Source organism: Eublepharis macularius, chromosome 1 (genome assembly GCF_028583425.1).
Source record: "Eublepharis macularius isolate TG4126 chromosome 1, MPM_Emac_v1.0, whole genome shotgun sequence".
Taxonomy (NCBI): domain Eukaryota; kingdom Metazoa; phylum Chordata; class Lepidosauria; order Squamata; family Eublepharidae; genus Eublepharis; species Eublepharis macularius.
Genome location: NC_072790.1, coordinates 172370059 through 172395808, shown reverse-complemented (window position 1 = coordinate 172395808; position 25750 = coordinate 172370059). Strand labels below are relative to the sequence as shown.

The 25750-nt window shown below is 41.4% G+C and overlaps 1 protein-coding gene across 2 annotated transcripts in view; it reads left to right on the top strand.

Annotated features, from left to right (window-relative positions):
• Nucleotides 1–24951, top strand: part of KCNK5 (potassium two pore domain channel subfamily K member 5) — a 64191-nt gene extending 39240 nt beyond the window's left edge. Inside the window, exons 3-6 of one of the 2 annotated variants that reach the window (XM_054988367.1) lie at nt 2275–2386; nt 17131–17288; nt 18969–19137; nt 20004–24951. In XM_054988367.1, coding sequence (XP_054844342.1) covers nt 2275–2386; nt 17131–17288; nt 18969–19137; nt 20004–20827 — 1263 coding nt within the window. In that variant the 3' untranslated portion in view covers nt 20828–24951. Of the gene's footprint in view, nt 1–2274; nt 2387–17130; nt 17298–18968; nt 19138–20003 lie in introns of both variants that reach the window. The other variant, XM_054988358.1, reaches the window with a different exon arrangement.
• Nucleotides 24952–25750: the final 799 nt, after the last annotated feature.

Genomic DNA, 25750 nt, shown 5'->3' with positions numbered 1-25750 from the left:
CGTTTCTGTGAAGAGCATAAGAACGGAAGTCTGTGCATGTTCTTATTGTACCTCAGATATAGATGTTGAATCATCTCAGAAATATTGAATCATCTCAGAAATGTTCAACTCCTGATTTCACCTGAACTTTCACCTCTAAAATAAATAAACTAGTTAGTTATTTTTGGAATTTTAAAAAATGCCTCTGTTCTGTTGTTTAAGGACGAGGGAACATTATAGAAACGCCTTCTAGCGCAGAGCATATGTCCTGGCAGTTAAAAATTCCCCATGACTTGCAGAACTTATGTTACAATTGTGGCTGCCCATGTTGTATGGATTTAGCTACCAGCACAGGGGCCAGCCATTTTCTGTTAGATATACTATTTTCCCTTTCTTTAACTATTCCCACATCTACAGTTTTTGATAGGGGTGTGCGAAGGCACACCGTTTCGGGTTTCTCGTTTCAGATACAGCAAAACCCGAAACGGCTAGCCGTTTCGGGTTGAGCAGTTCGGGTATTGTTTCGGGTTGTTTCGGGTTTTTCAATGGGAAAATGCCTCCGTCTTCCCGGACACCTGGAGGAGGCATTTTCCCACCGAATCAAGCCAAAATTGGTGGGGACCTTCCTCTAACTCCTCTCTAACAAGCCCCCAAGTTTCAGACCGATTGGACTTTGGGGGGCCATGTTGTGGCCCCCCAAACCAGGAGCCCTTCTCCCACCTTTCCTCCCACCCCCACCAAGGCACAGCCTGCTCCCACTTGGGGGGGCATTTCATGGCCTCCCCAAGTAGGAGCTCTTTTCTCTACTACTTACAGCTGGGGGAGGCTTGTCTTGCCAGGGGTGGCATTTTGCATGCAAAATGCCCCCCAACCCTCAGGGGCCCTTCTCCCACCTCTACTCCCACCCCCCACCAAGACTCAGCCAGCTCCTACTTGGGGGGGCATTTCATGGCCTCCCCAAGTAGGTGCTCTCAGCCCCCAAAGTCCACCCCCTACAGCCCCACACAAACCCAATTCCCCCCAGCTGCCACACACAGACCCAAATCCCCACATTAGCCCCTCACAGACCCAAATCCACCCCCAGCAGCCCCACACCCATAACCCCAGGAACAGGCTGGCAAAGGCCAGCCCTCTCCCTTTGTTCCCTATGCTGGGAACTTCTAAACTCTTTCCCTGGGCAATTCTGCACAGCCCAGGGGTGCCACAATGGTGGGCACACTTCTGAGTGCCAGCTGGTCCCTGTGAAAGAGCACCTGAACCACAGACACCCTCCCTCAAATCCCCCCACCACCTACAGAGATGGCTGGCCAGCCAGCCCCATTGTTCCCTATGATGGGAACCAACTGCACAACAAAGAATAAAACACGAACAACACAAAATAAAGTTTTAAAAAAATTATTTTCTCCCTTTCAAAGTACAAGTAGGCAAAGCATTATGACACATTACACCAGCAGTCCCCCACACAGAAAAATTAACACAACTCACTTAACATCAGAGAATCACAAAAGCACAATTCCTATCAAAAACACTTTCTTGAACAGCTTTAGGTTACACAGCAGGGGGGGCACACCAAAGGGCATTCCAGCATTCCACCTCACAAAAATAACACAACTCACTTAACATCAGAGAATCACAAAAACACAATTCCTGTCAAAAACACTTTATTTCTTGAACAGCTTTAGGCTACACAGCAGGGGGGCACACCAAAGGGCATGACAGCAGTATCTTACACAAAAATAACACGACTCACTTCACATTAAAGAATCACCCCAAAAAATTGCTGTCAAAAGCACTTTATTTCTTTAACTGCTTTAGGTTACACAGTAGGAAGGCACAACAGGGCATGAAAGCAGTGTGCTACACAAAAATAACACAACTCACTTCACATCAGAGAATCACCCAAACACAATTGCTGTCAGAAACGGTGAAGTGGGTTGTATTATTTTGTGTAGTACACTGCTATCATGCCGTGTTGTGCCCTCCTACTGTGTAACCTAAAGCAGTTAAAGAAATAAAGTGTTTTTGAAACGTTTTCAAAAGGGTTTTCTGAAACGTTTCGGGAAAACCCGAAACAACCTGAAACAGGTTGTTTCGGGGGTTTTTTCGGGTATCATATACCCGAATTGCACACCCCTAGTTTTTAACATTGGAGTTTTGAAAAAATTCTATGGAAAAGCTCCGTGGAAGAGCTGAACTTGAGAAATGTAAAAAATACATTTCTATGCCACTATTTTGGGTGACTGTGTGAAAGCATGACATTCATATTCATTTTTGCATTCTGTCACTTTGCTGTAGGTGGTGTCAGAAGCTGATGGGCAAGGGGTCTCAATTGATGGCAATGACACTTTCAACTACTGGAACTGGCCGAATGCTGTCATCTTTGCAGCTACTGTGATTACAACTATTGGTGAGTATTCAACATGCAAGAGCTTTTTGGATATCCTTCCTCCTAAGCCCTGGTGATCAAGTAGTTTTGTATATGTGTGTGCTGTTTTCAACAAGTAGCTGGTTAGGCAACACTATGCCCCCTGGCCCCGGACTCACCTGGGCTGGCGTTTGCGGGCCTGCGCGGCTGGGGGAAGAAAGCAGGAGCGGTTCTTGCCAGCCCTGCAAAGACGCGCATCCTGGCTTCATGCTGGGAGGCGTAGTTTGAATTTTCACAGCTGGCCAATTAGAACAGCCGGCTACGAGTTGGAGGGTGGGAACCATTGTCCGACCTGAGTGAGCGTGTTTTCACTCAGGTCCTCCTACCCTCTATATAGGGCAGGGCTGGCCGAAGCTTCTCCAGTCGGCATCGGAACAGCGATCCCCACCCACCTTCTGTGTGATTTCAGTCAAGGGTTCTGTGTTGCAAGTTGTATCTGCTGTATGGTGTTAAGATGGGTATTATGGTTGCACTGCGGTTTATCAGTGCACAAATTCATTAGAGGTCTGCGCATTGTTTGTATCTTGCAAAATATTCTGCTCAGTTCCTTTGTCACAACTTTAGGTGGGTGGTTTTGGGCGTTGGGCACCGATCCCTTGGAGGGGAACAGGGCCTGCGTGCACTGTTTCCCCGTAGATGGGGATCCCCATAAGGGGTCTTGGACCAGGCTTGGCAGTAGCAAGCCCAGCTTGGGGGCTGACAGAGCAAGCCTGCGTCCAGGTGACGGGGGAACCACTCAGAGGCTACCACCCAGTGTGGCTCCCTCAGCCGTCATCCCGGGGTTTCCCCTCTCAGCAGGTGTCCTGAAAGGGTGAGGAGTCATTGGCTGGCAGGCGGGCCAGCCGATGTGAGGATCCGTGCCCTACACTGCCATGGCTCCTTCATTCTGTAATCAATAAAGTTGTGGCCTGTTTTTTCCAAAGAAGCATCATTAATTTAATTTATTGTATTTATATTCCGCCCTCCCCGCTTCCGCAGGCTCAGGGCGGATAACAGAATACAAATATACACATCATTAAAACACATTAAAAAACACAATCATATCATCTACAGAGTCATCTATTACATATAAATAATTTTTAAAAAAATTTAAAAGCAGCACATAGCAAAAGTTTAGTATATCACACAGTGATGTTACCAGAGCAAATCCATACCATAATAATAAGTGTGGCAGCAGCATCTGCATTCACATGGGGGAATAGTTTAACCCGCCCTCCACGGCAGGGGCACCGCCCGGCATCAGCCATATGCCTGGCGGAATAGCTCCATCTTACAGGCCCAGCGAAATGCAAGAAAATCTTGCCGGGCCCTAGTCTCGCAAGACAGAGCATTCCACTAGGCTGGGGCCAGGACCAAAAAGGCCCTGGCCCTGGTCGATACCAGACAGGCCTCCCTAGGGCCGGGGACATTTATAAGATACTTTCCACTAGATTGAAGAGTCCTCCGGGACTCATACGGTGAGAGACGGTCCCGCAGATACGTCGGTCCCAGCCCACATAGGGCTTTATAGGTTAACACCAAAACCTTGAACCTGATTCGGTACTCCACTGGCAGCCAATGCAGCTGGCGTAGCACCGGCGTAATGTGCTTCCACACCGGTGCTCTAGTAATGACCCACGCCGCCGCATTCTGTACCAGCTGTAACCGCCGAATCAGGCCCATGGGAAGCCCAGCGTAGAGCGCGTCACAGTAATCCAGCCTAGAGGTGACCATTGCTTGGACCACTGTAGTCAAGGAGTCCTGCTTGGGGAACCCTGGCCATATCAAGCTGGGCACGCAATCAGAAGACAGCCTAGGATCTATTGTGATGCCAAGATTAAGAATAGCTTGTACCTATTAGGTAGTAAAACTGATTAAATGCATGATTTGTGACTGCTAGAGTACAGTTGATCGAATGGGTATGTTGCACCAGTTCTTAAACTTTGTTCTGATTGTGGAATTCCATTTTAATGAAGCCTCTTGTCATCTGTTCTGGATACGCAAGGAACCTTTGTATACCTGCATAATCCGAAGGTATTGTGCTTTTGGTTTTAAAACTTTTTCACAATCAGTTGCATTTATTATGTTTCACTTCTGGGCTTTGTCTTTCAAACAGGATAGTCTACAAATTCTAATAAATACTACCAATATTTTAAATCTGTCTGTGACCTAAAAGGTTCCACTGAGAGTAGGTTTTTGTTATTCTATGTGAGCTTCAGGCATCTTATTCTTGCACAAATGCTTATGAATATATCTTTAAGTATTATCTTTGTAACGTCAATGACTATTGCCTTGAAAGTCGAAGGAAGTATGGAGTTGAGGCTGGGCTTGGGTTTTTCCTCATCTTACCAGTGTATTTGTTCCTTCTGAAGGGTATAACTGCTGCTGTAAGACAAGCTTTGCTTACTTCTGTCATCCTGATTTCATACGCAGCCAAGATGATCTCGTTTTGTCTGGCCCAGGGTTTACTTTGCTTTCCATCTGCTAATAAATGTGGCTGATTTGGTTTCACATAAATTAGTTTGTGAAATTCTTCTTCTTGCTGCCTTAGGGTTTCCAAGTCCAGACCCTGAGAGAGCCTATAGTATAGAAGTGAAAATTTGCTTTCTTACAATGATGAGAGAAGCTGCATTTGGGGGAAATTTTTCTTTCTATGCAATTCTTAGGGCAACAAGAATATATCCAGGTTTGGATCTGGCAATCCTATGCCCCTTTCACTTTTTGGTCTGTTGTCCTCTGGTTTCTCTGTGTTCCTTGTCTTCAACGTTTCTGACTTCAAGGTGCATACAAGTGCCAGGCAAAACAAGACAGAGGTCAGTATAAATACATTAAGGAGTCAAGGCTTTGTATTCATGCTAGGAAAAGCTTCACCTACTTAATGTTTTTGTGTCAGGTTTCTAATAAAAGGCATATGAACAGAACCTAAAAATATGCTGATGTTCTGCTTATGACATTTATCATGTAGAGCTTTCTTTCTTCTCATCCATCCACCTCCTGTAAAGAGGTATTTTGAAGAAGCACTATGTGGTCAGAAAAATCCTTGTAATATTCAGGAAAACTTCACAGTTGGAGTTTGTTTGTTTGTCGTGAAAAAGAACATACATAATGTTATAAAACAGACTGACCAGAGGAGGTGAAAACCTTACCACTAAACCTAATAAAGCACTATGTTCCACTTGTTAATATTATTAAAAATAATTTGAAAGGAACCTGACTAATGGCACAGTCCTAAGCAGACTTACAGCCTTCTAACTCAGTTGATTTAGGATTGCACTGTTAACTTTTTTATTTCCCATAAGCAATTCAAGAAAGCAAACAGAAGTTTAAGCTTAAATATTCTGATTCAGTTTTATAACATACTAGCTTGATACCCATGCTTTGTTACAGTATTTAACTACTTTAAATCCAGTTACTGCCTTTCTTCAACTGTCTGCAGTTTCCTTGACCTGATTTTTACCTCAGAACACAGAGTTCCGCAGCTGACCAATCAGAGAGAGGGGGGTGCAAGCAGGCACCCACAGGAAAGCCAGGCCCCACAGGGAGATTGGCAGCCCTAGTGAACTTTGAGAGGAAGACTGGGAGGTGCATTTTACCTCGGGACACATGCAGTGACTCCCTATAGCATCTGCAGACTGTTTAGAATCTGGGAGGTGAGGACCAATCAGGCCACATATCCAAATGATCTTGAAAGGCTGTCCCAGTCAGAGAAGAGTGGCTGAGCTGGCAGTGGGCAGGGGTGCAAGGAGGCAGCAGCCTGCCAGCCACACAGGGAAGCTGTATCCCTTCAGGAAAACACATTTTACCCCTTTTTACCTCCTTAGAGGTTGAATTTCTTAAAATCCCTTCTTAGTGGGTGTTTACATCATGAAAGGAATGTTCTCCCCAAACTTCTTGTTTTTAGAACTAGGAGTTTGGGCTGAGCATTGATGAGTCAATCAGGATTCTTGTCTTTATATATATAGACTACCTTGATGCCTGTGCTTCGCTACAGTATTTAACTACTTTAAATCCAGTTATAATATTTATGGGTATGTAACATTTTTTGGTGGGGGCGGGAGTTGAGTTGGTTTTGTAGCATAATAGCATGGTATCCAAGCTTCACAAAAGTGTTTGAATAAAGCAAAGCATGTTGATGCCTAAAACTGATGAAGTGAATTTTGAGATGTAACATTTATTGAAGAGATTTTTAAAAGGAAAAGATTGTAGTGCAATAAATAAAGTGAAAAATACGTACCTTTTTTTTCCTACTGAAGGACCTCTTTGTAGACCTCATTGGTGATTTTCCCTTCAGGATCACCAGGCTACTGGGTGAGCTCGCTCTGGAGCAGGCCACATAGAATAGCCCATGTGAGAAGCAGTCCTCCCTCAAGTCAATTCCTGTCACCTTCAGTGTCTGCCCCTGGGACTTGTTGATTGTCATAGCAAAGCAGACCTTGAGGGGGAACTGCAGTCTCTTGAACTGGAAGAGGTTATCTGATGGTATGAATGGTATGCGTGGTATGAACACCGACTCCCCCCCGAGCACTGCTGATGAACAATGTGACCTCAATGATGTTCCTATGGAGGGCTTTCATTTGTAATCTGGTGCCATTGCAGAGTTTGGGTGAGCTGCGGTTCTAGACCCGCATCACTGGAGCCCCTACTTTGAGAAGATTGTGGGCTGGGAAGCCAGGAGGGTTGAGCATTTTGAGGAATCCCACAGGGTAGTGGACCGTATCATCCATTTGCACCACTGAGTCCACAGATCTGTACTCCAGTTCTGCCCCTTTGAGGGAGTTAAGTTGTGTTTCATTAATGATGGCAGCTTTGTCGTTCTTGGTGGTCAGAATGGCGCACTTGCACAGCCTGTCCATGGACTTCTCCATGATAGTGATGATATCAGCGTGTATCATGGCTGTTAGGTCTGCTAGGGTTGTCACTACTGTGGCCAGGCTTGCAGGTATAGTCACCTTTCCCTTGGACTCAGGACTTGCTGGTACTTGGTCACTGCTGCTCAGTGCACCACAAGAGTATGATGTGCAGATTTCTTTGCCGCATCTCTAAGTTGCTACCTCCTATTAGCTTTGGTATATTTTACACAATGTCTGCCAGGAGGCTTCTTGGGGGCAGTTAGAGGTGATGGCTGCAAGAGGTGTGAGGTGGAGTTGGACTGAGGGAGGGGTGGTGTGGTGGGCACTTTGACAAGTTCATGTGAGAGGTTCGCATTGAAATGGCCCCTAGAAAGGTCATGCACCATCTCCCTATGAACATTTAAAAACTCAGTTGCCATACTGATTTTTATATAAAATCCCTTTTCAGGAGTCTTGTACTGCCTTTCTTCAACTGTCTTCAGTTTCCTTTACCTGATTTTACCTCAGAACACAGTTCAACAGCTGACCCATGAGCCTGCCTGCCATACAGGAAAGCCAGCCCCCATAGGGAGATTGGCAACCTTAGAAGGGAGGTGTATTTTTACCTCAAGACACTTTTCAATGAATGGGAGTCATTGAATGTGTCCTGAGCAGGGCTTTTTTTCAGCTGGAACGCGATGGAACAGAGTTCCAGCACCTCTTGAAAATGGTCACATGGCTGGTGGCTCCGCCCCCTGATCTCCAGACAGAGGGGAGTTTAGATTGCCCTCCGCACCACTGGCGCAGAGGGCAATCTAAACTCCCCTTCGTCTGGAGATCAGAGGATGGGGCCACTGGCCATGTGACCACTTTTGCCGAGGGCGATTTAAACTTTAACAAACACACACCCCGTTCCAGCTGACCCAAAGTGACGTCATTGTGCAGTCCTGAGTTCCACCCCTGAGTTCTACCATCTCTTTTCCCAGAAAAAAAGCCCTGGTCCTGAGGTTCTGCATGTGTCCTGCATAGTGTTTAGAATGTTGGGACGATAACCAATCCAGGCCGCATATGCAAATGATCTCAGGAAAGAGTGGCATTTGGCGGGATGGGGGAGGAGCACCCTGCCAGCCACACAAGGAAGCTGTGTATCCCTATGGGAAAACACATTTTACCCCTTTTTACCTCCGTAGGAGGCAAATTTCTTAAAATCCCTTCTTAGTGAGTCTCTACATCACAAAAGGAACGTCCTCCCCAAATTTCACACATCTAGGTCCAGGAGTTTGGGCTGGGCGTTGATGAGTCCATCAGGACACTTGTCTTTATATATATGTAGACTAGCTTGATGCCTGTGCTTCACTACGGTATTTAACTACTTTAAATCCAATCATAATACTTAATGGGTATGTAACATTTTTTGGTTTGTGAGGGGGGGAGTTGAGTTGGTTTTGTAGTATAATAGCATAGTACCTGAGCTTCACAAAAGTATTTGAATAAAGCAAAGTGTGTTGATGCCTAAAACTGATGAAGTGAATTTCAAAATGTAACATTTATTGAAGAAATTTTTAAAAGGAAAAGATTGTAGTGCAAGAAATAAAGTGAAAAATATGTACAACCGTGTTTTTTTCTACTGAAGGACCTCTTTGTAGACCTCATTGGTGGTTTCCCCCCACTTGGAGCCCCCACTTTGAGGAGAAGCTTGTGGGCTGGGAAGCCAAGAGGGTTGAGCATGTTGCGGTCCACTACCCTGTGGAGTTCCTCATCATCCATTTGTACCACTGAATCCACAGATCTGTACTGCATTTCTGCCCCTTCAAGAGAGTTGTGTTTCATTAATGATGGCAGCCTTGTCTTTCTTGGGGGTCAGAATGGCACGCTTGCATAGCCCGTCCATGGGCTTCTCCGTGATAGTGATGATATCAGGGTATATTGTGGCTGTTAGGTCTGCTAGGGTTGTCACTACTGTGTCCAGGCCTGCAGGGATGGTCACCTGCCATACTGACTTTTATATAAAATCCCTTTTCAGGAATCTTGTACTGTTTTTCTTCAACTGTTTCCAAAGCAGCCATTTACTCCAGGGGAACTGATGTCTGTCACTTGGAGATCAGTTGTAATTCTAGGAGATCTCCAGCCACCACCTGGAGGCTGGCAACCCTACACCACAGGGAGATTGGCAACCCTAGTGAACTTTTAGGGGAAGATTGGAAGGTGCATTTTACCTCAAGACACATTCACTGACTCCCTTAGCAGCTGTTTAGGATGTTGGCCCCATATGCAAATGTCCTTGAAAGCTAGCCCAATCAGGGAAGAGTGGCTGAGTTGGCAGTTGGCAGGGGAGGAGAAGCCTGCCAGCCACACAGGGAAGCTTTATCCCTATGGGAAAACACATTTTACTCCTTTTTACCCCCTTAGGGGGCGAATTTCTTAAAATCTCTTCTTAGTGAGTCCCTACACCATAAAGGAACATCCTGCTCAAATTTCATGCTTCTAGGTCCAGGGGATCGGTCTGGGTGTTGATGAGTCAGTCAGGACACTTGTCTTTAGATAGATGGATAGATGGATGACTCACTCAATGGAATTCACTGACGAATCATACACTCTCAGCCTAACCTACCTCACAGGGTTCCTGTGATGATCAAAGGGGGCTCTTTTCCACCTTGACCTTCTTGAAGGAGGGCTGAGATTTAAAAAGTAGTAATAAATAAAATGAGATTACAGCTAATTTTGTTTCTCTCTTTCATTGGCAAGAGATTCATAATAATTTTTAGGAAGCAGTGATGTAACATTTCAGGTCAGTGAAAATAGGACAGTTTTCTATTCTCTCTTAATCCAAAATGGAATACTTTGCACTGTAGAAAAAGTGTAGGTTTGCCCATACAGTTTTAGGATCTGATACCATCAAGAATGGGAAATGTCTTGTAACCAGGATTATATGCACTCTGATCTTTCAAAAGTACACAATTCTTACCCAAATTCTATGTAAATAAAATGTGAATGCCATTGACCTACATAATGTATGTTAATTGACAGCCAGTGTGGTCTAGTGGTTAAAGTTTCAAATTAGGGCCTGAGAGATACAGACTGAAATCCCCACTCGGGGACTTCCGGTTTGGGATTCATGGAGGTCTAACGCAGCTCCATTTGTGGAGCTGACCGGATTGCCGTTTTAACCGGCCGGAGGGGTGAAAATAACCCGCGGCCGACTGCTCTCAGGCGGGGAGCAGGCAAAGAACGCTCAAGACCCTAGGGTGAGCTAGATCTCGGACGAGGGGGGCTCTACACAAGGAGTCTCCCCCCCGATCCTTGAGGTCCCACCTTGCGACGGGTCGGCTATAATCTCTGCGGCAATTTTGGGGCCAATTCGGCTGGCATAAGACCTACATACCCAAGCTTCGATCGGGGAGGGAAGTCGAGAGGAGAATTTAAGATCGAAACAGCGATTACAACCCGAGAAAGCTGGAGAGAAGGTAAAGATCGCTATCTCTTGAAACGGGACAGATTGACAAAAACAGAGAGGAAAGAAAGTAGATTTTTAAACTGCAACAGACTAGTGAAAAGGAGGTGAAGACTCGGCAGGAGTTGTATTTTAAAAGAGACTAAGTTTAAAGAAGTTATTACAAAAATCGGACTATTGTTTTGAATACCTGTGGTTTTGGAGCTGTGGGAAAAAGACACCATCGCGAGACCTGCTGTGGGAAGACGGGAGACAGGAAGTGCGTAACAACAATAGAGTGGCTGGAGGGAAGCGGCCCTTGCCAAAGGACAGGAAGTGGGGAATCGCCATCTTTGAAAGTGGAAGGGTCGTGGCTTCAGCGGAAGAGGAAGTAGGCCATCTTGGATTATAATAACATAGAGAAACCATAGAGAAAAGACGCCCGACATTTTGGATATAAAAAATTAATTCTGGCAAAGATTGGGACATTTAAAAAAAAAAAAGAAAAACGTTTAATTATACGCCACGGAGCTGAGGAAGAGAGCAGATTCGTGGGAGCGAGCTAAAGCAAGCCCCACGATGTCGAAAAAAGAGTGGCAATCGGCAATAGAAAACTTGGACAAAAAACTTATAGACATGATGAAAGAACTTAAGGACACGAAATTGGAGCTTATTAAAGAGGTCAAGGAAGTTATACAGACAGTAAAGTCGGAGCTGTCAGAAGTGAAAAAAGGTGTGGAAACGATTAGCAGTGAATTACAAGGAACGCAGCAGAGAGTTAAAACAGTAGAAGACGCGATGGAGAATTTAATAGACACGCAACAAACAGAGATGAGGCTGGTGAAGGGGAGGATGTCAGTTGCAGAAACTAAACATATGGAGAAGCAGCTTCGTTTTCGTGGTCTGCCAGAAGTGGAAGGGAAGTCAGCGCAAGAACAGATGACTGAGGTGTTGGCTGATTACCTGGGGAAGGAGGAGGAGGAAATTGTGGCTATCCTAGATGTGGCGTATCGTGTGAACTCGAGAATTGCAACCCAGAGGAAACTACCAAGGGATGTGATTGTGCAGTTTACAACTAGAAATATGAAAGAGAGGATTGTGACCAAACAATTTCAAGATCCATTGGAGATTGATGGCAAGACGATTATTATAATGAAGGAATTGCCCAGATCAGTGTTATTGGACAGGAAAAAATATAGAGTGCTAATTCAGACTTTGAAGGACATGAATATCAGATACAGATGGGAGTTACCGGAAGGAGTGTCCTTTGAGTTTGGAGGGGCAAAAAAACGCATCAGATCTGAGCGGGAGATGGAGAGATTTATCAAGGACAATGAAAAAGACTTACCAACAAAACCATGAATATGGAGTGTAAAGTATTATCTTGGAATGTAAATGGACTAAACTCACCGAATAAGAGAAAAAATATTTTTCATTGGCTATTAAAACAAAAATGTGATATTGTTTGTTTGCAGGAGACCCATATTAGAAAACAGGATGTAAAATATTTAAAATCTGGAAAATTGGGCAAAGAATTTGTAGCGGCTTCCAACAAGAAAAAAAGAGGAGTGGTGTTGTATATAAAAGAGGAGCTGCAGCCAAAATTTGTTATGAGAGATGTGGAAGCTAGATTTGTAGCAGTGGAATGTAATTGGAACTTAAAGAGAGTGTTGGTAGTCGGACTTTATGCACCTAACGGTGCAAAGGAAAGCTTCTTTGAGGACTTAAGGAAGCACCTAGACGATCTTGTATATGACCAGATAATTCTTGCTGGAGATTTCAATGGAGTGACAGATTTGGAATTAGACAAAAAGACTACAAAAGCACAAAAGAAAAGAGGACTATTGCCAAAGCTCTTTTTTGAGTTGATTCAACAAGAGACTCTCGAAGATGTATGGAGGAGAGAATATCCTAAAACCAAACAGTTTACTTTTTATTCTGCAAGGCATCTTACATTATCAAGAATTGATATGATCTGGGCCTCAAAGGACTTAGCGCTATGGACTAAGGAGGTAGAAATAATGCCGATGGTAGGCTCAGATCACAACCCAATTATGTGGAAATTTGGAAAAAGGAGAAAAAGGAAAGCCTGGAGAATAAATGAGGACTTGTTACAGGAAAGTGAGAATATGGAAACACTGAGAAGAGAGACTAAGTTTTTTATACAATACAACGTGAATAAAGAAGTACCAACCAGTAAAGTTTGGGACGCGTATAAGGCGGTTGTAAGGGGCATACTAATGGACTTAAATGGTAGAGCAAGGAAAAAGAAAGAGGAGAAAAGACAAGAGATTGAGGAGAAAATAAAGGCCAAAGAAGTACAGTTAAAAAAGAGACCAGGGAAAAAGAAAATACATCAGGAAATCAAAATTCTTCAAGAACAGTTAACAGCAATGAGTAATAAAGAATTGGAGTGGAACCTTAAAAGACTGAATCAAAAAGCTTTTGAGGGTGCTAATAAACCTGGGAAATATTTGGCATGGCAATTAAAGAAGAAAAGGGAAAAGAAAATAATAAATAAAATTTGTGAAGAAAACAAAACGTATTTGGAGCAGACTACCATTAGCAGAGCCTTTTATAAATTTTACGCTAAGCTGTATAATAAAAAAGAAGTAAACAAAGAATCAATAGCATCATACTTGGAGAAAACCAAACTTCCAGAGATCTCGGAAGCTTGGAGAAATAAGCTGAACAGTGAAGTAACTGATGAGGAAATAAATATGGCAATACAATCCGCAAATCTAGGAAAGGCGCCAGGGCCAGATGGACTTACGGCTAAATTTTATAAGACAATGGCCAATGAACTGGCACCATTCCTAAAAGAGGTGATGAACGGAGTTTTTAGGGATCAAAGAATTCCAGACACTTGGAGCGAAGCGAATATATCATTGATCCCAAAAGAGGGCCAAGATCTGACTAGCGTGAAAAATTATAGGCCTATATCACTACTCAATAATGACTATAAAATTTTTACGAAGATATTGGCGGAGAGATTGAAGGGGTGGCTCTCGGAAGTCATAGAGGAGGAACAAGCAGGCTTTTTGCCAGACAGACAAATAAGAGACAACTTAAGGACAGTGATCAATGCTATTGAATACTACGACAAGCGTTGTGACAAAGAGGTTGGTTTCTTCTTTGTAGACGCTGAAAAAGCGTTTGACAATTTAAACTGGGACTTTATGTTTGCCACTATGGAAAAGCTACAACTGGGAGAAAGATTTGTCAGAGCAATCAAGGAAATCTATAGAGACCAGACTGCAGCAATTGTAGTGAATGATGAATTGACCAAGAAATTGACGATTAGTAAAGGAACAAGACAAGGTTGCCCGTTATCTCCATTGTTGTTCATTTTAGTATTGGAGATTCTGATGATACAAATTCGACAAGATGAGGAAATACGAGGAATAAAAATAAAGGACTATTCATATAAGGTCAGAGCATTTGCAGACGACATAATGTTAATTGTAGAAGACCCACTGGAGAACATGCCAAAAGTGATAGACAAGATCAAGGAGTTTGGAGATTTGGCAGGTTTCTTCATTAACAAAAAGAAGTCAAAGATATTATGCAAAAACATGACTAAGCAGAAACAACAATTGTTAATGGAAACAACGGATTGTGAAGTAACTAGTAAGGTGAAATACTTGGGAGTTGAGCTGACTGCAAAAAATATAGATTTGTTCAAGAATAATTATGAAAAATTATGGACTCAGATAGAGAGAGACTTGATCAAATGGAATAGATTGAACCTGTCATGGTTGGGCAGGATTGCAGCAGTTAAGATGAATGTGTTACCAAGAGTAATGTTTTTGTTACAGACAATACCAATCATCAGAGACTCTAAACAATTTGAAAAATGGCAGAGGAAAATATCAGATTTTGTTTGGGCAGGCAAGAAGCCTCGAGTGAAAGTAAAAGTTTTACAAGATGCAAAGGAGAGAGGCGGAATGCAACTGCCCAATCTGAGACTTTACCATGATGCAATCTGCCTAGTTTGGCTAAAAGAGTGGATGACATTAAAGAATAAGAAACTATTAGCCCTAGAGGGATATAAAAAAATTTTTGGATGGCACGCATACCTATGGCATGACAAAGTAAAGGTCAACTCGATGTTCCTGCATCATTTTGTAAGGAGAAGTTTATTTACAATCTGGAAGAAGTATAGAACTTACCTACAAGAAGGAACCCCCTTGTGGGTGGTTCCATATGAGGTGATAGATCCGAGAGCTGTGGATAATGAACAACAATGTTTAACGTACAAAGAAATAACTAAGACTGAAGTATCTAAACTTAGAATAAAGACGCAAGAGGAACTATCACCCAATTATGATTGGTTTCAGTATAGACAGATTAGAGACTTATACAACTCAGACTTTGCAAAAGGGGGCATACGAACAGAGAACTCGGAACTAGAGCAGACCCTTCTTAAAGAAGACAAGAAAAGAATATCCAAGGTATACCAAGTATTGCTGAAATGGTATACTGAGGATGAGATAGTTAAAACACAGATGGTGAAATGGGCTATAAATTTCAATAAAGAAATAACAATGGAGGCATGGGAATACTTGTGGAAAACTACAATGAAGACAACGACATGTATCAATATTAAAGAGAACATATTCAAAATGATCTATCGTTGGTACATGACACCAAAGAAGATTGCGCTAGGGAACTTGAATACTTCTAATAAATGCTGGAAATGTAAGAAACATGAGGGCTCCCTCTATCATATGTGGTGGTCGTGTGAGGTAGCTAGGCAGTTCTGGGGGGAAATAATAAGAGAAATGAGTGAAATTTTACAGTTTCAAATAAATAAGAACCCAGAACTCCTGCTGCTAAACTTGGGAATGGAGGGAATTCCAGCCCATCATAGGACGTTGATTTTTTATATGACTGCAGCAGCTAGACTTTTGTATGCGCAGAAATGGAAAGTACAAGAAGTACCAACTATTGAAGATTGGATCTACAAATTGCTGTATATGGCTGAAATGGACAAGATGACAAGAAAAATGAGAGATATGGACTCAGGGCAGTTCAACACAGACTGGGAGAAGCTGAAACAATACTTGGAGAAGAAATGGGAGGTGGGAGGAAAACTGTGGCAGTTTGAGAACTACTGAAATATAATAAAAGTATAAAAGAGAGGGGTGACTTTACCGGGGGAGGAAGAGAAATGTGAATTTATAAGCAGTTAGATTAATTGATTGAGATATATATAGATATGTATAGGTCAACTGATAGAGAATAATTAATGATAAGGTTTAAACATGAGGATTGACTAACTAACAATATTTTCTTTCTTTGACAAGATTTATATGCACCAAACTGAATGTATAGAAGAGTTAAATTGATTGAGTATCTGAGGAGTTATATAGAATTACCATAAAAAGTTGAAATGAGTAATATATAGAGAACAAATCAAATTGTTTGATTTAAATGTGGGAAATTTTTATGGTGTATGATATATAGGTTTATATAGAATCATTCAAAACTGGAAAATGGGATAAATTGTTTATCTAAAGACGTATAGTTTGGGTGTATAATAATTAAAGGAGTTAAAGATGTACTGCTTAATATAATGGAGAATGTATATCTGTTTTAGACAGAGGAATTTAATAGAAGTAAGGGAAAAGGGACAGAGGGTGGGAAAGCTGTTGGAAGTCAACAAAAGGGGGGGAAAGGGAGGGGGTTAGAAACGGAAAATTAGGGGAAAATTGATTGTAATGTAAAAATAAAAATGTTCTAACCCAATAAAAAAATTTTCAAAAAAAAAAAAGACTGAAATCCCCACTCTTCCATTAAAGCTTTCTGGGCAACATTGTGCCAGTTTTATACTCTAAGCCTAATCTACCTCACAGGGTAGTTGTTGGGAGGAAAAAATGGAGGAGAGGAGAATGATGTAAACTACTTTGGGTCCTCTGTAGGGAGAAAGGCAGGTATAAATGAACTTAGTTAAGAAATTGCGTTTCACTGTATTTTCAGTGCTTTTGTTTCTTTTGGGGAGGAGCAATGATATTGTAGGGCAAACTGTCTATCTTGAGAGCAAATGTTGTGGTGTGGTTAAAATGCTGGCCTGGGATTGGGAAAACACAATCTAATCCCTTGTTAGGAGTGGGCATATCTCCACTACCCAGGAATGCACTGGCTGCACTGCTGATTCATGAATACTCAGTAATCTCAATTGGTACCTGAAGAAGTGATCTGTGACTCATGAAAGCTCAATACCTCTACCACAAATTTTGTTAGTCTTATAGATGCTGCTGGACTCTTGCTCTTTTCTACTGCTACAGACAGACTAACATGGCTACCCATCTTGATTTATCCCACTACATAAGAGAGATGAGTCTAAAGCCACAGGGCATTGTAATGTGTGAACAAACGCTGAAAGTTTAACAGCATCTAGTAACAGGAGAGAAGTTATGACTGTGCCCAAAGAGCACTGGTTTCAAATTGGTGTGGGCACCTTTTAACACAACATTCTCTTTCAGGATATGGAAATGTTGCTCCGAAGACTCCATCTGGGCGGCTTTTCTGTATATTCTATGGACTCTTCGGTGTTCCTCTGTGCTTAACGTGGATCAGTGCTTTGGGGAAGTTTTTTGGTGGGCGTGCTAAAAGGCTGGGCCAGTTCCTGACAAAGAGAGGAGTAAGTTTGGTATGTATTTATTTATTTATATTCAGTTTATGCTCTGCCCTCCCCACACCAGCAGGCTCAGGGCGGATCACAACAAAGCTTAAAAACACGTTTCACAGTTCAGGCCATTAAGACCATTAAAAGCATACAATATTTACATATTGTAATTTAAAATACCATATCTATATAAATATAAAAACAAAAACATAGCAGCACATAATCTGGACGACCACCTTTTCGCCATCTCCAAAGCATTTTTACCAGGAAGATATGTGGGAGATGGAAGGTGTCACTGGAAGGGAGGGCATATACTTTATTCCCCCTGGCAAGGGAGGGGGGGGCACCGCCTAGCATCAACCATATGCCTGGCGGAACAGCTCCGTCTTACAGGCTCAGCGAAATGCTAACAAATCTCGCCAGGCCCTAGTCTCATAAGACAGAGCGTTCCACCAGGCTGGGGCCAGGAATGAAAAAGCCCCGGCCCTGGTTGATGCCAGGCGGCATTTCTGTGTACCTTGCAACCTACACAGGATATATGAAATTCTGGGACCTGTTAAAATCCAACCTCAGATAATCTTGTTTTTGTTATCTAATATAGAATGTTCTGAGCTGCTTCTCTAGGATATCAAACATGGAACTTTCAAGATCTGTCTAGTATTTGAAATGCTTGCAGTATAAACTGACATCACATCGAAACAGGGACAAGATGGCACAGAAATTTAAAGTTTTGATGCATATTCCTTACTAGTTACATAAAAATAGGAAAAGTTATTGTGCCACAACTAAGACTTGGGTGTTGTTGGGTTTTTTGTCATATTTACCATATTGCAGCCAAAAGTAGTTTTGTGGCACTTTGAAGCATTACCTTTCATAGGCTACAGCCTATTTCATGGGATGCAGCTTATTTTGTCAGTTTCTCAGTCATTCTCATTTTCATTGGCTGATTTCAGGCACACAGACTAAAAGTATCATTTGTCTGTTGAAACAGAAAGATGCTAAAAATTAATTAATGGATTGTGTTCTAATATGACTATCGTATGCTACTTTGAATAATAATAATATTTAATTTATATACCGCCGTTCAGGACAACTTAATGCCCACTCAGAGCAGTTTACAAAGTATGTCATTATTATCCCCACAACAAACACCCTGTAAGGTGAGTGGGCCTGAGAGAGCTCCTAGAAGCTGTGACTGACCCAAGGTCACTCAGCTGGCTTCAAGTGGAGGAGTGGGGAATCAAACCTGGTTCTCCAGATTAGAGTCCTGCACTCTTACCCACTACACCACAACACCAAACTGGCTCTGAACAAGGGAATGTGTTAAATTTAGGAGGAAACACAAACACTTCCTCGATCATGGCATGATAGAAACCAATGAATGAGGATTTTATGTCCAAATGTGAAGCAGAACATCCTGTCCTTCCTGCAAAAAAAACCAAAACAAATCTGGAATTCTTCAGCTGTATGTGTGTTTGCACGCATGTGTGTACACACGTGTGCACATGCACATTAAATAACCAGAAACCAGCAATGCAGTCTGAGTCTGTGCCTGCACATTTACTTCCTTCTATTAGGTTGCAGTTGTTAATTTCTTGCCATAACATGGATTGCCTTTTTGTGACTGAGAGAAATGCTCTAAAGAATGAGAGTTTGACCTACCCTTCCTCCTCCCCTCCTTTTCGTTTGTTGCAGAGAAAAGCACAAATTACGTGCACAGCCATTTTCATCATCTGGGGAGTCCTAGTCCATCTAGTCCTTCCACCCTTTGTCTTTATGGTGACTGAAGGCTGGAATTATATTGACGGGCTATATTTCTCATTCATCACTATTACCACCATAGGATTTGGAGACTTTGTTGCTGGTCAGTAATAGCTCTCTCTCTTTTTTAAAATGGTAACTGGTTTAGTTGTCAATATTTTGCAATATTTTAGCAGTTCCTAATTTAGTACTTTCCAAAACTTGTGTTGCAGTATAAATGAGTACTGCTGTTTCAGCACTTGAAAAGGCAGGGGTGGGGGGCGAGCATGCTGTAGCATTTTAAAATCACTTTAAAATGGCAACAGCGTCCTCATGACAGCCACAAGGGTGCCATTGCATCTTAGAAAAAGGCTTTGAAACTAACAAGACTTGGCATATTACTTCATCTTGCAGCAATTTGAATGGGCAAAAACATCACTATTTAAAGAGTTGCTAAATCTGAAAACTGTTCAGTCTCTGACCTCTTTATTCTTTATAAATCACTGGCATATTTATTCTCTGTTTTTATGATGTTCCATCTATCTGGACATTCACAGATGTCTCTTCCAATCTGTGTAGTAAACAAACTATCTGTGAATGTTCAAAAGCCAAACTTTCCAAATGAGATTTTTCATTTGTATTTCTTGACTTCAGGCACACAGTCTGAACCCAAGTCTTAATAGTTTATGGAAACTGTAAAAGATGCTGAAAATTGATCATAATATGATTGTGTTTTAGCATGTGAACAAGAAAAGGTGTGATTTTTTAAAAATAAATAACTAGGTAGATTAGCCCCCACTGTTGGATACCCACATTTTCAGAAATTCCTGTTAATGTGCTTAAGGACAGCTTACTTTTGTGCTTTCTCTTATATAAGACTATATGAAAATGTTGATTTGATGCACACTCAAGGCTTTTCAGTAGCTTTCGTAAATGTCTACTGCATGTAAATCAGCATCTATAATTTTTGATCTGTGTTTCCTCTTTTAGGTGTGAATCCAAGTGTTAATTACCATTCCCTATATCGATACTTTGTGGAGCTCTGGATCTACCTGGGCCTAGCTTGGCTTTCCCTATTTGTTAATTGGAAAGTCAGTATGTTTGTGGAGGTCCACAAAGCAATCAAGAAACGAAGGAAAAAAAGAAAAGAATCTTTTGAAAATCATCCTCCTACCAAAAAAGCCCTTCAAATGTCTAACACAAAAGATGTAAACATTTTCAGCTTCCTTTCCAAGAAGGAAGAGACTTACAATGATCTCATCAAGCAAATTGGGAAGAAGGCTCTGAAAACAAACAATGACAGAAACCTAAAAGCAGAGCAGGCTATATCCGCTTTGCAGCCTTGCAGCATGGATACAAAGGTGATGTACACAAAGAACAAGTTATTTGACTATGATGAAGTTTCTCTGGGCCTCCAAAACTATCATGTCATGAGGCATCTCACAGACCAGCGTGTTGGAGCTAGCCCAGCTGAGGGATCTGTGTTTGTAAATCAACTAGACCGGATCAGCGAGGAAGAAGGAGAAGCATGGGATTCTAGGGATTATCGACCCTTGATCTTTGAAAATGCCAATATAACTTTTGTAAATGAGGATGAGGATGATGAAGAGGAGGATATTTCAGATGATGAAGAAACATCCAAGTCCTCTATGGATGACAATCTTGCAGAGGAACCCCAGAGTCCTAAAAAACTAGTGAAATTTCCATCCTCTGATGAGTCTACCTTTACCAGTAATGAACTAGAGATATCTGTACCTTATGAGCAGCTAATGAATGAGTACAACACAGTGAATAATTCAAAAGCTGCAACGTGAAGAAATGCTTGTCTAGTCACTGGTTTCCTGAAGATCATTTAATGCAGATTATGAACAGATCAGCATGGGAGGAGGAATGTATATCATGTTCTGGCATTTTCTACTGCTACTGCCTTCCTTTTGCAAACTGAAAGCATCCAATGACTGCATGTTATCTGCAGTTGTTTGCCAGTTTTGGTTACCCACTGTGAATTGACAGTTGAAAAAAATTGTGGGTTCCTCTTCATTTTTGAAAGTTCTTAAAAGTTAGGAAGAAAAACCTAGAGTTATAACATGCAGTCTATTCAGTATGTTTCTTCCTTGGTGAAGAGTGAAGTTCTAATACTATAATCAGACTAATTTGGGCATGACTGGTTACTGCACTAATCCTTCAGCTCTCTTGCTGAATAGAGGTCATACCCAAGTGCGGAATGGAAAATGATGGTGGCCCTAGCTGCACAGCCGAAACTCCCTATCACACAATGATGTTTCCATTCTCCTCTAAGGGATGCTGTGAACTGGAAGAGCAAAGTATCCTGAAAGTTAATTGAATTATACCAGCTCAGTTTACTAGTGAGCTTCAAAGTTTGTTTTTAAAGAATAGTTTGGAATTCAGAACTGATATATAGAGAGTATACCTTCTATAAAAGATGCTACTCTCATTGAGATTATGGAAAGCACATTGAAATGAACACCAGAGTTGTAAGAAAGAATGGTGAAAGAAGATGTTTGGAGGGTGAAATTTAACAATGAAGAACTGCACAATGAGAAAAGTGGTCTTGAATTGGAAGTGGCCTTCCATGGTCTATACTCTAGAGGAAATACTTGAATAAACTTTGTATACTAGCGTCTCTATGTGAAGCTTAGTGATGCTGCATTTTCATAGCAAAACACAGCCTGAATATCTTTATGTCCATCTGAAGGATCAAAGAGCTGCTTTCAGATTCTCTGTACATGTTACATTCAATGGTTGTACTCCTTAAAAACTTTATTTCTCTTGCCCTCTCAATTCTGGTTGGTAATTTAAATTAGATTAGATAGTATGTTTAATGATTGCATAAATATTTTCCCATAAGTTTCTTTTTAATGCGTTTCCACCCTAGGTAACTTAGCTATGCACCAGCAAGGAAGTAATTAACTCAGTGGTTATAGTTCCTTTTGAGAAGCTGAGAGCTGCCTGCTGTTTTTCCAGTTTACTGGAGCTAAGTAACAATGCTGAACAACCTGATCCTCAAAACTGCTGTTGAGTACCATCAGTTCTGAGTTGTTTGAGGATCTGGTTGTGTCATCATTTAACTGTGTGTTGAGCTCCCACTGATTTCAGTACAAAATGGAAGAAATCATGGGTGGAAGACCTGGAGTGGGGAATTGCAAACAATATAATGTGGCAGAGAAAGGCCGAGTGGAATTTTGCAATACAGTCTTGTACAATTTATTGACTCCTGCTTGGCTTTTAAATTGTAGGAGAGGAAGTGTTCTCTTTTTTAAAAAAACTCCAATCAACCATACACTCCTATTTTTTTAAAAAGCCCTCAGAAGGACACTTTGAAGACATTTACTGCCATAAAAAGGTCTCTCTTCATTTCTGTTCAGAAATTTATATTGTGCTTGCAAAGAAGTTAGCAAAAATTAAGTAGTTCTGTTCTATGCTATGCTTTTCTAGGTGGGAAATTATATTGAATTTGCTCGTGTTATCTCGGGCATGGGGATGAAATCCAGCCTAAGTTGCAGTCAGCAACTGAGGGGCTACCATTGCCCTTGGAGCCTCAGTGACTGGTTCCTCTTCCCCTTGGATTGACCCCAGACAGCCATGAATGAACTTAGCTTTTGTAAAAAAATAACTTGCATCATCAAATAACTTTATTCTGCCTCAAAGGTGGTGTTTGTCTATAATTATTTCTCTTATTCCATGGTGGATAATACACTGTGAGTCCTCTTTTTGTTACAGAAGTGCACATCTTCTTAGTAAACATAAACTTCATAAAGCCAGTGTTGTATTCTGGTGTGTCTTCCATGACTGGAAGGCTAGAAGGTCGCTTTCTGCTGCATTAAAAGAGAGCGACAGAATGGTGCACAAAAGACAGTATAGAAATAGCCAACAGATTATCTGTGTTTGTCTTAAAATGTGGCTTCTCTTATATGTAATTATTACAGTGCATGCAAAGCTGGACTACATAAACAGGCAGAAATGAAATGTCACAAGCTTGGAGCCTCCTCTGTATTAAGCCTTGCCTCTGTAGCTAGAGATGAAGATAACTCACATGACCTGTTCTGTTAAACCATAGGTTAGGTGCTGCTCTTTAGACCTGATATACAGGGTATTTAATAAGTGCCCTAAATTTCTAGGAACTTAACCATCTTTCAAGGAAACAAGGTCATGTTTTCCTTGCCTTTAAGGCAAGTTCAACAGATATAAACACAACCAAGAAAGTTTGCTGTGCTCCATAGAGTGTTTGGGAGGAAGGTTCCCTAAAATCAGCGGGGACTTATTCCCAAGCAAAAGTTTGGTGCACTGATACACTCTTACATCCAACAACTCCATCATGTGCCTTGTAATGAATGAAATTTAGCTGAGTTTTTGTCTTACGAGAATCAGCACAAAAGATAGAAATATTATTTATTGATACTTGGGTTTTTATTAGCTTCACATGCCTTACATTTACCCTTTACTTTTGAAGTGAGTTTTATCTTTAAATGATGGAGACTTCTTGGAGCTCTCTGAAAACTGAGCTGCCTTCACAACCTACTGTGTACAAGTACTGTCTTCCGTGTGCCAAGGGGAGCTGTGGTTTTCTCTGTCAGTTCTTTTTCTCTACTTTGTATCTAATGAAGTAAACATTAAAATCTTGATTGCTGGGGAAATCCAACATAACATTTGAAGTGCCTTGATGTCCCAGCTACATTTCAGGAAGGATTTTTGTATAATGTGAAACAGTTCGAACAAACTGAAGATTAAGATTTGAGGACCATTCTGTCCCCCCTTGCCCCTCCCCACAGTCTATAATTTAATTGAGTGTAACCACCTCTGCTTTATGTTAATGTTAAATTATTTAGGAATGTGTAGAAGGGATTTTTTAGATGGCTGCTAATTTTGAAAAGCAACAGAACAACAGCATGCTCTGACATGTTTCAGAGGGGGATCAGAAAGGGCTCTTGCGTACCAAGCTGCAGACCACTAAATCTGAGCTGCTTTTTCTTGCTAGTTTCTTGTACCATCACTGTTTTCAGTGATTCAAGAGAACATGACATACTTGCAGAGTCTGCTCAGCTCTGTACTGTATGGGTGGTAGGGGGGAGTTATAGAAATTGGACCAAAAGACAAAGAGATTATATTCCTTGTATGTGATAGCTTATAATAATCTCTCATGGCCAGAATTGCCCAAATGTGGGGGCCATTCTTGGAGCTCATTTCTCTAGCCCCTACATTCAGTAATGACAAGGCAAGGCAAAAGTTTGCTCTCAAAACGGGGAGGGGAGGGAGAAAGTGTACTACTCAGTTACAGTATTGCTGCATGATTACTGAATGTATCCAGTACAGAACTGGCATGCAAAATATTTGGCCTAATATGCACAGTGGAATAATCGTCAAGTTTCTTTTAAACTAGTCCACTAAATGAATCCTTGAAATGTTGCTTATATCGCTGGAAGCATAATGGATTCAATATAGTAGTACAAAACTGTTAAGCAATACTTTTGAAAGAACCTATTTATTTTGAAGGAATGATTGACTCCATTGCTGGCAATAGATGTCTCAAAACATGGAACTGTAATAAATGTTTATTGATTGCTGTCACCCTAAATGTGGATTATTTCATCCTTTACTTTGTTTGAATGATCAAGTGAAAATATGCCATGGTTCTCTGAACATGGAAGCAAATGCAATAGCTAGTAAAGTTTTTGGCCCTAAGAGTTTCCCAGCAGCTGGACCCCTCTGTAATATTCGTGCCCTCTTTGCTGCACTGAACTTTAAAATGAGGGTCTCAATCTTTCACATTGTTCTTGAACTTTGTATAGCTCTGATGATCTCATCTGTGTCACTCCATCACTTGAGCAGATACAACCCTGTCTTGGTCTGTTCTTTTGTTTGCTGATTTTGTGTCACTGGAATCACACTGTATGTAAATATTAGAATTTGCAAAATGTAATTTATTTTAACATTTTTTCAATAAAGTGTTTTTAATAAAAGGTATTATTCCTCTTTTCTTAATAAGGAGGCAAAGAAGGCACTGAAGAAATGGGAATAACTCCAGTTGTTGCACATTGTAATCAGTGCTCACTCAGAGATCCTGTAAGCTTGTGCTTGAGGGCAGAGCTCTAGAAGTTCTTTATAGAACTGTGGCTAAAAGAAGTGGAAAGGTTGTGGCTTGCTGGTGCAGCACATGCCTTGCATGCAGAAGGGCCCAGGTTCATCCCAGCCAATATCAGTTGCAGGCTCTCAGGTAACAGGTGCTGCAGAAAACCGTTGATCTCACTGCTACCTGTGAGAGCTGGCCAGCATGACAGCTTCATATGCTCCAAATGAAACAGATCCTGCAGGAAAGTGTTATGAGGTGACTATTGAGTACCAGTGTTCAAAGCACAGGAACTGTTCACTCCTGTCAACTCCTGGGCTACCATTCCTTTTGACTTTTAATTTTTTTATATAATTATAGAAAAGTTAGAAGAAGAAGCAGAAAGGAAAAGAAAAATATATATAACTAATAAAGGCCTAGAGTGGCCTACACAAGGAGACCTAAAAAAGTAAATGTTGTTAGTCATTACAGATTTTCTCCCATGATGCTTCATCCTTTTCACATCAATCAGCTTGTGGTATAATTAATTTCCTTTTTTTTCATTAGTATGTGTGTGTGCATGCATATCTCATCTCCTTAACATCCCCGTTCCACATTTTAACATAGAATGATCATTAATTCATTTTTCTTCTCCAATCACAGAGAGTCATCA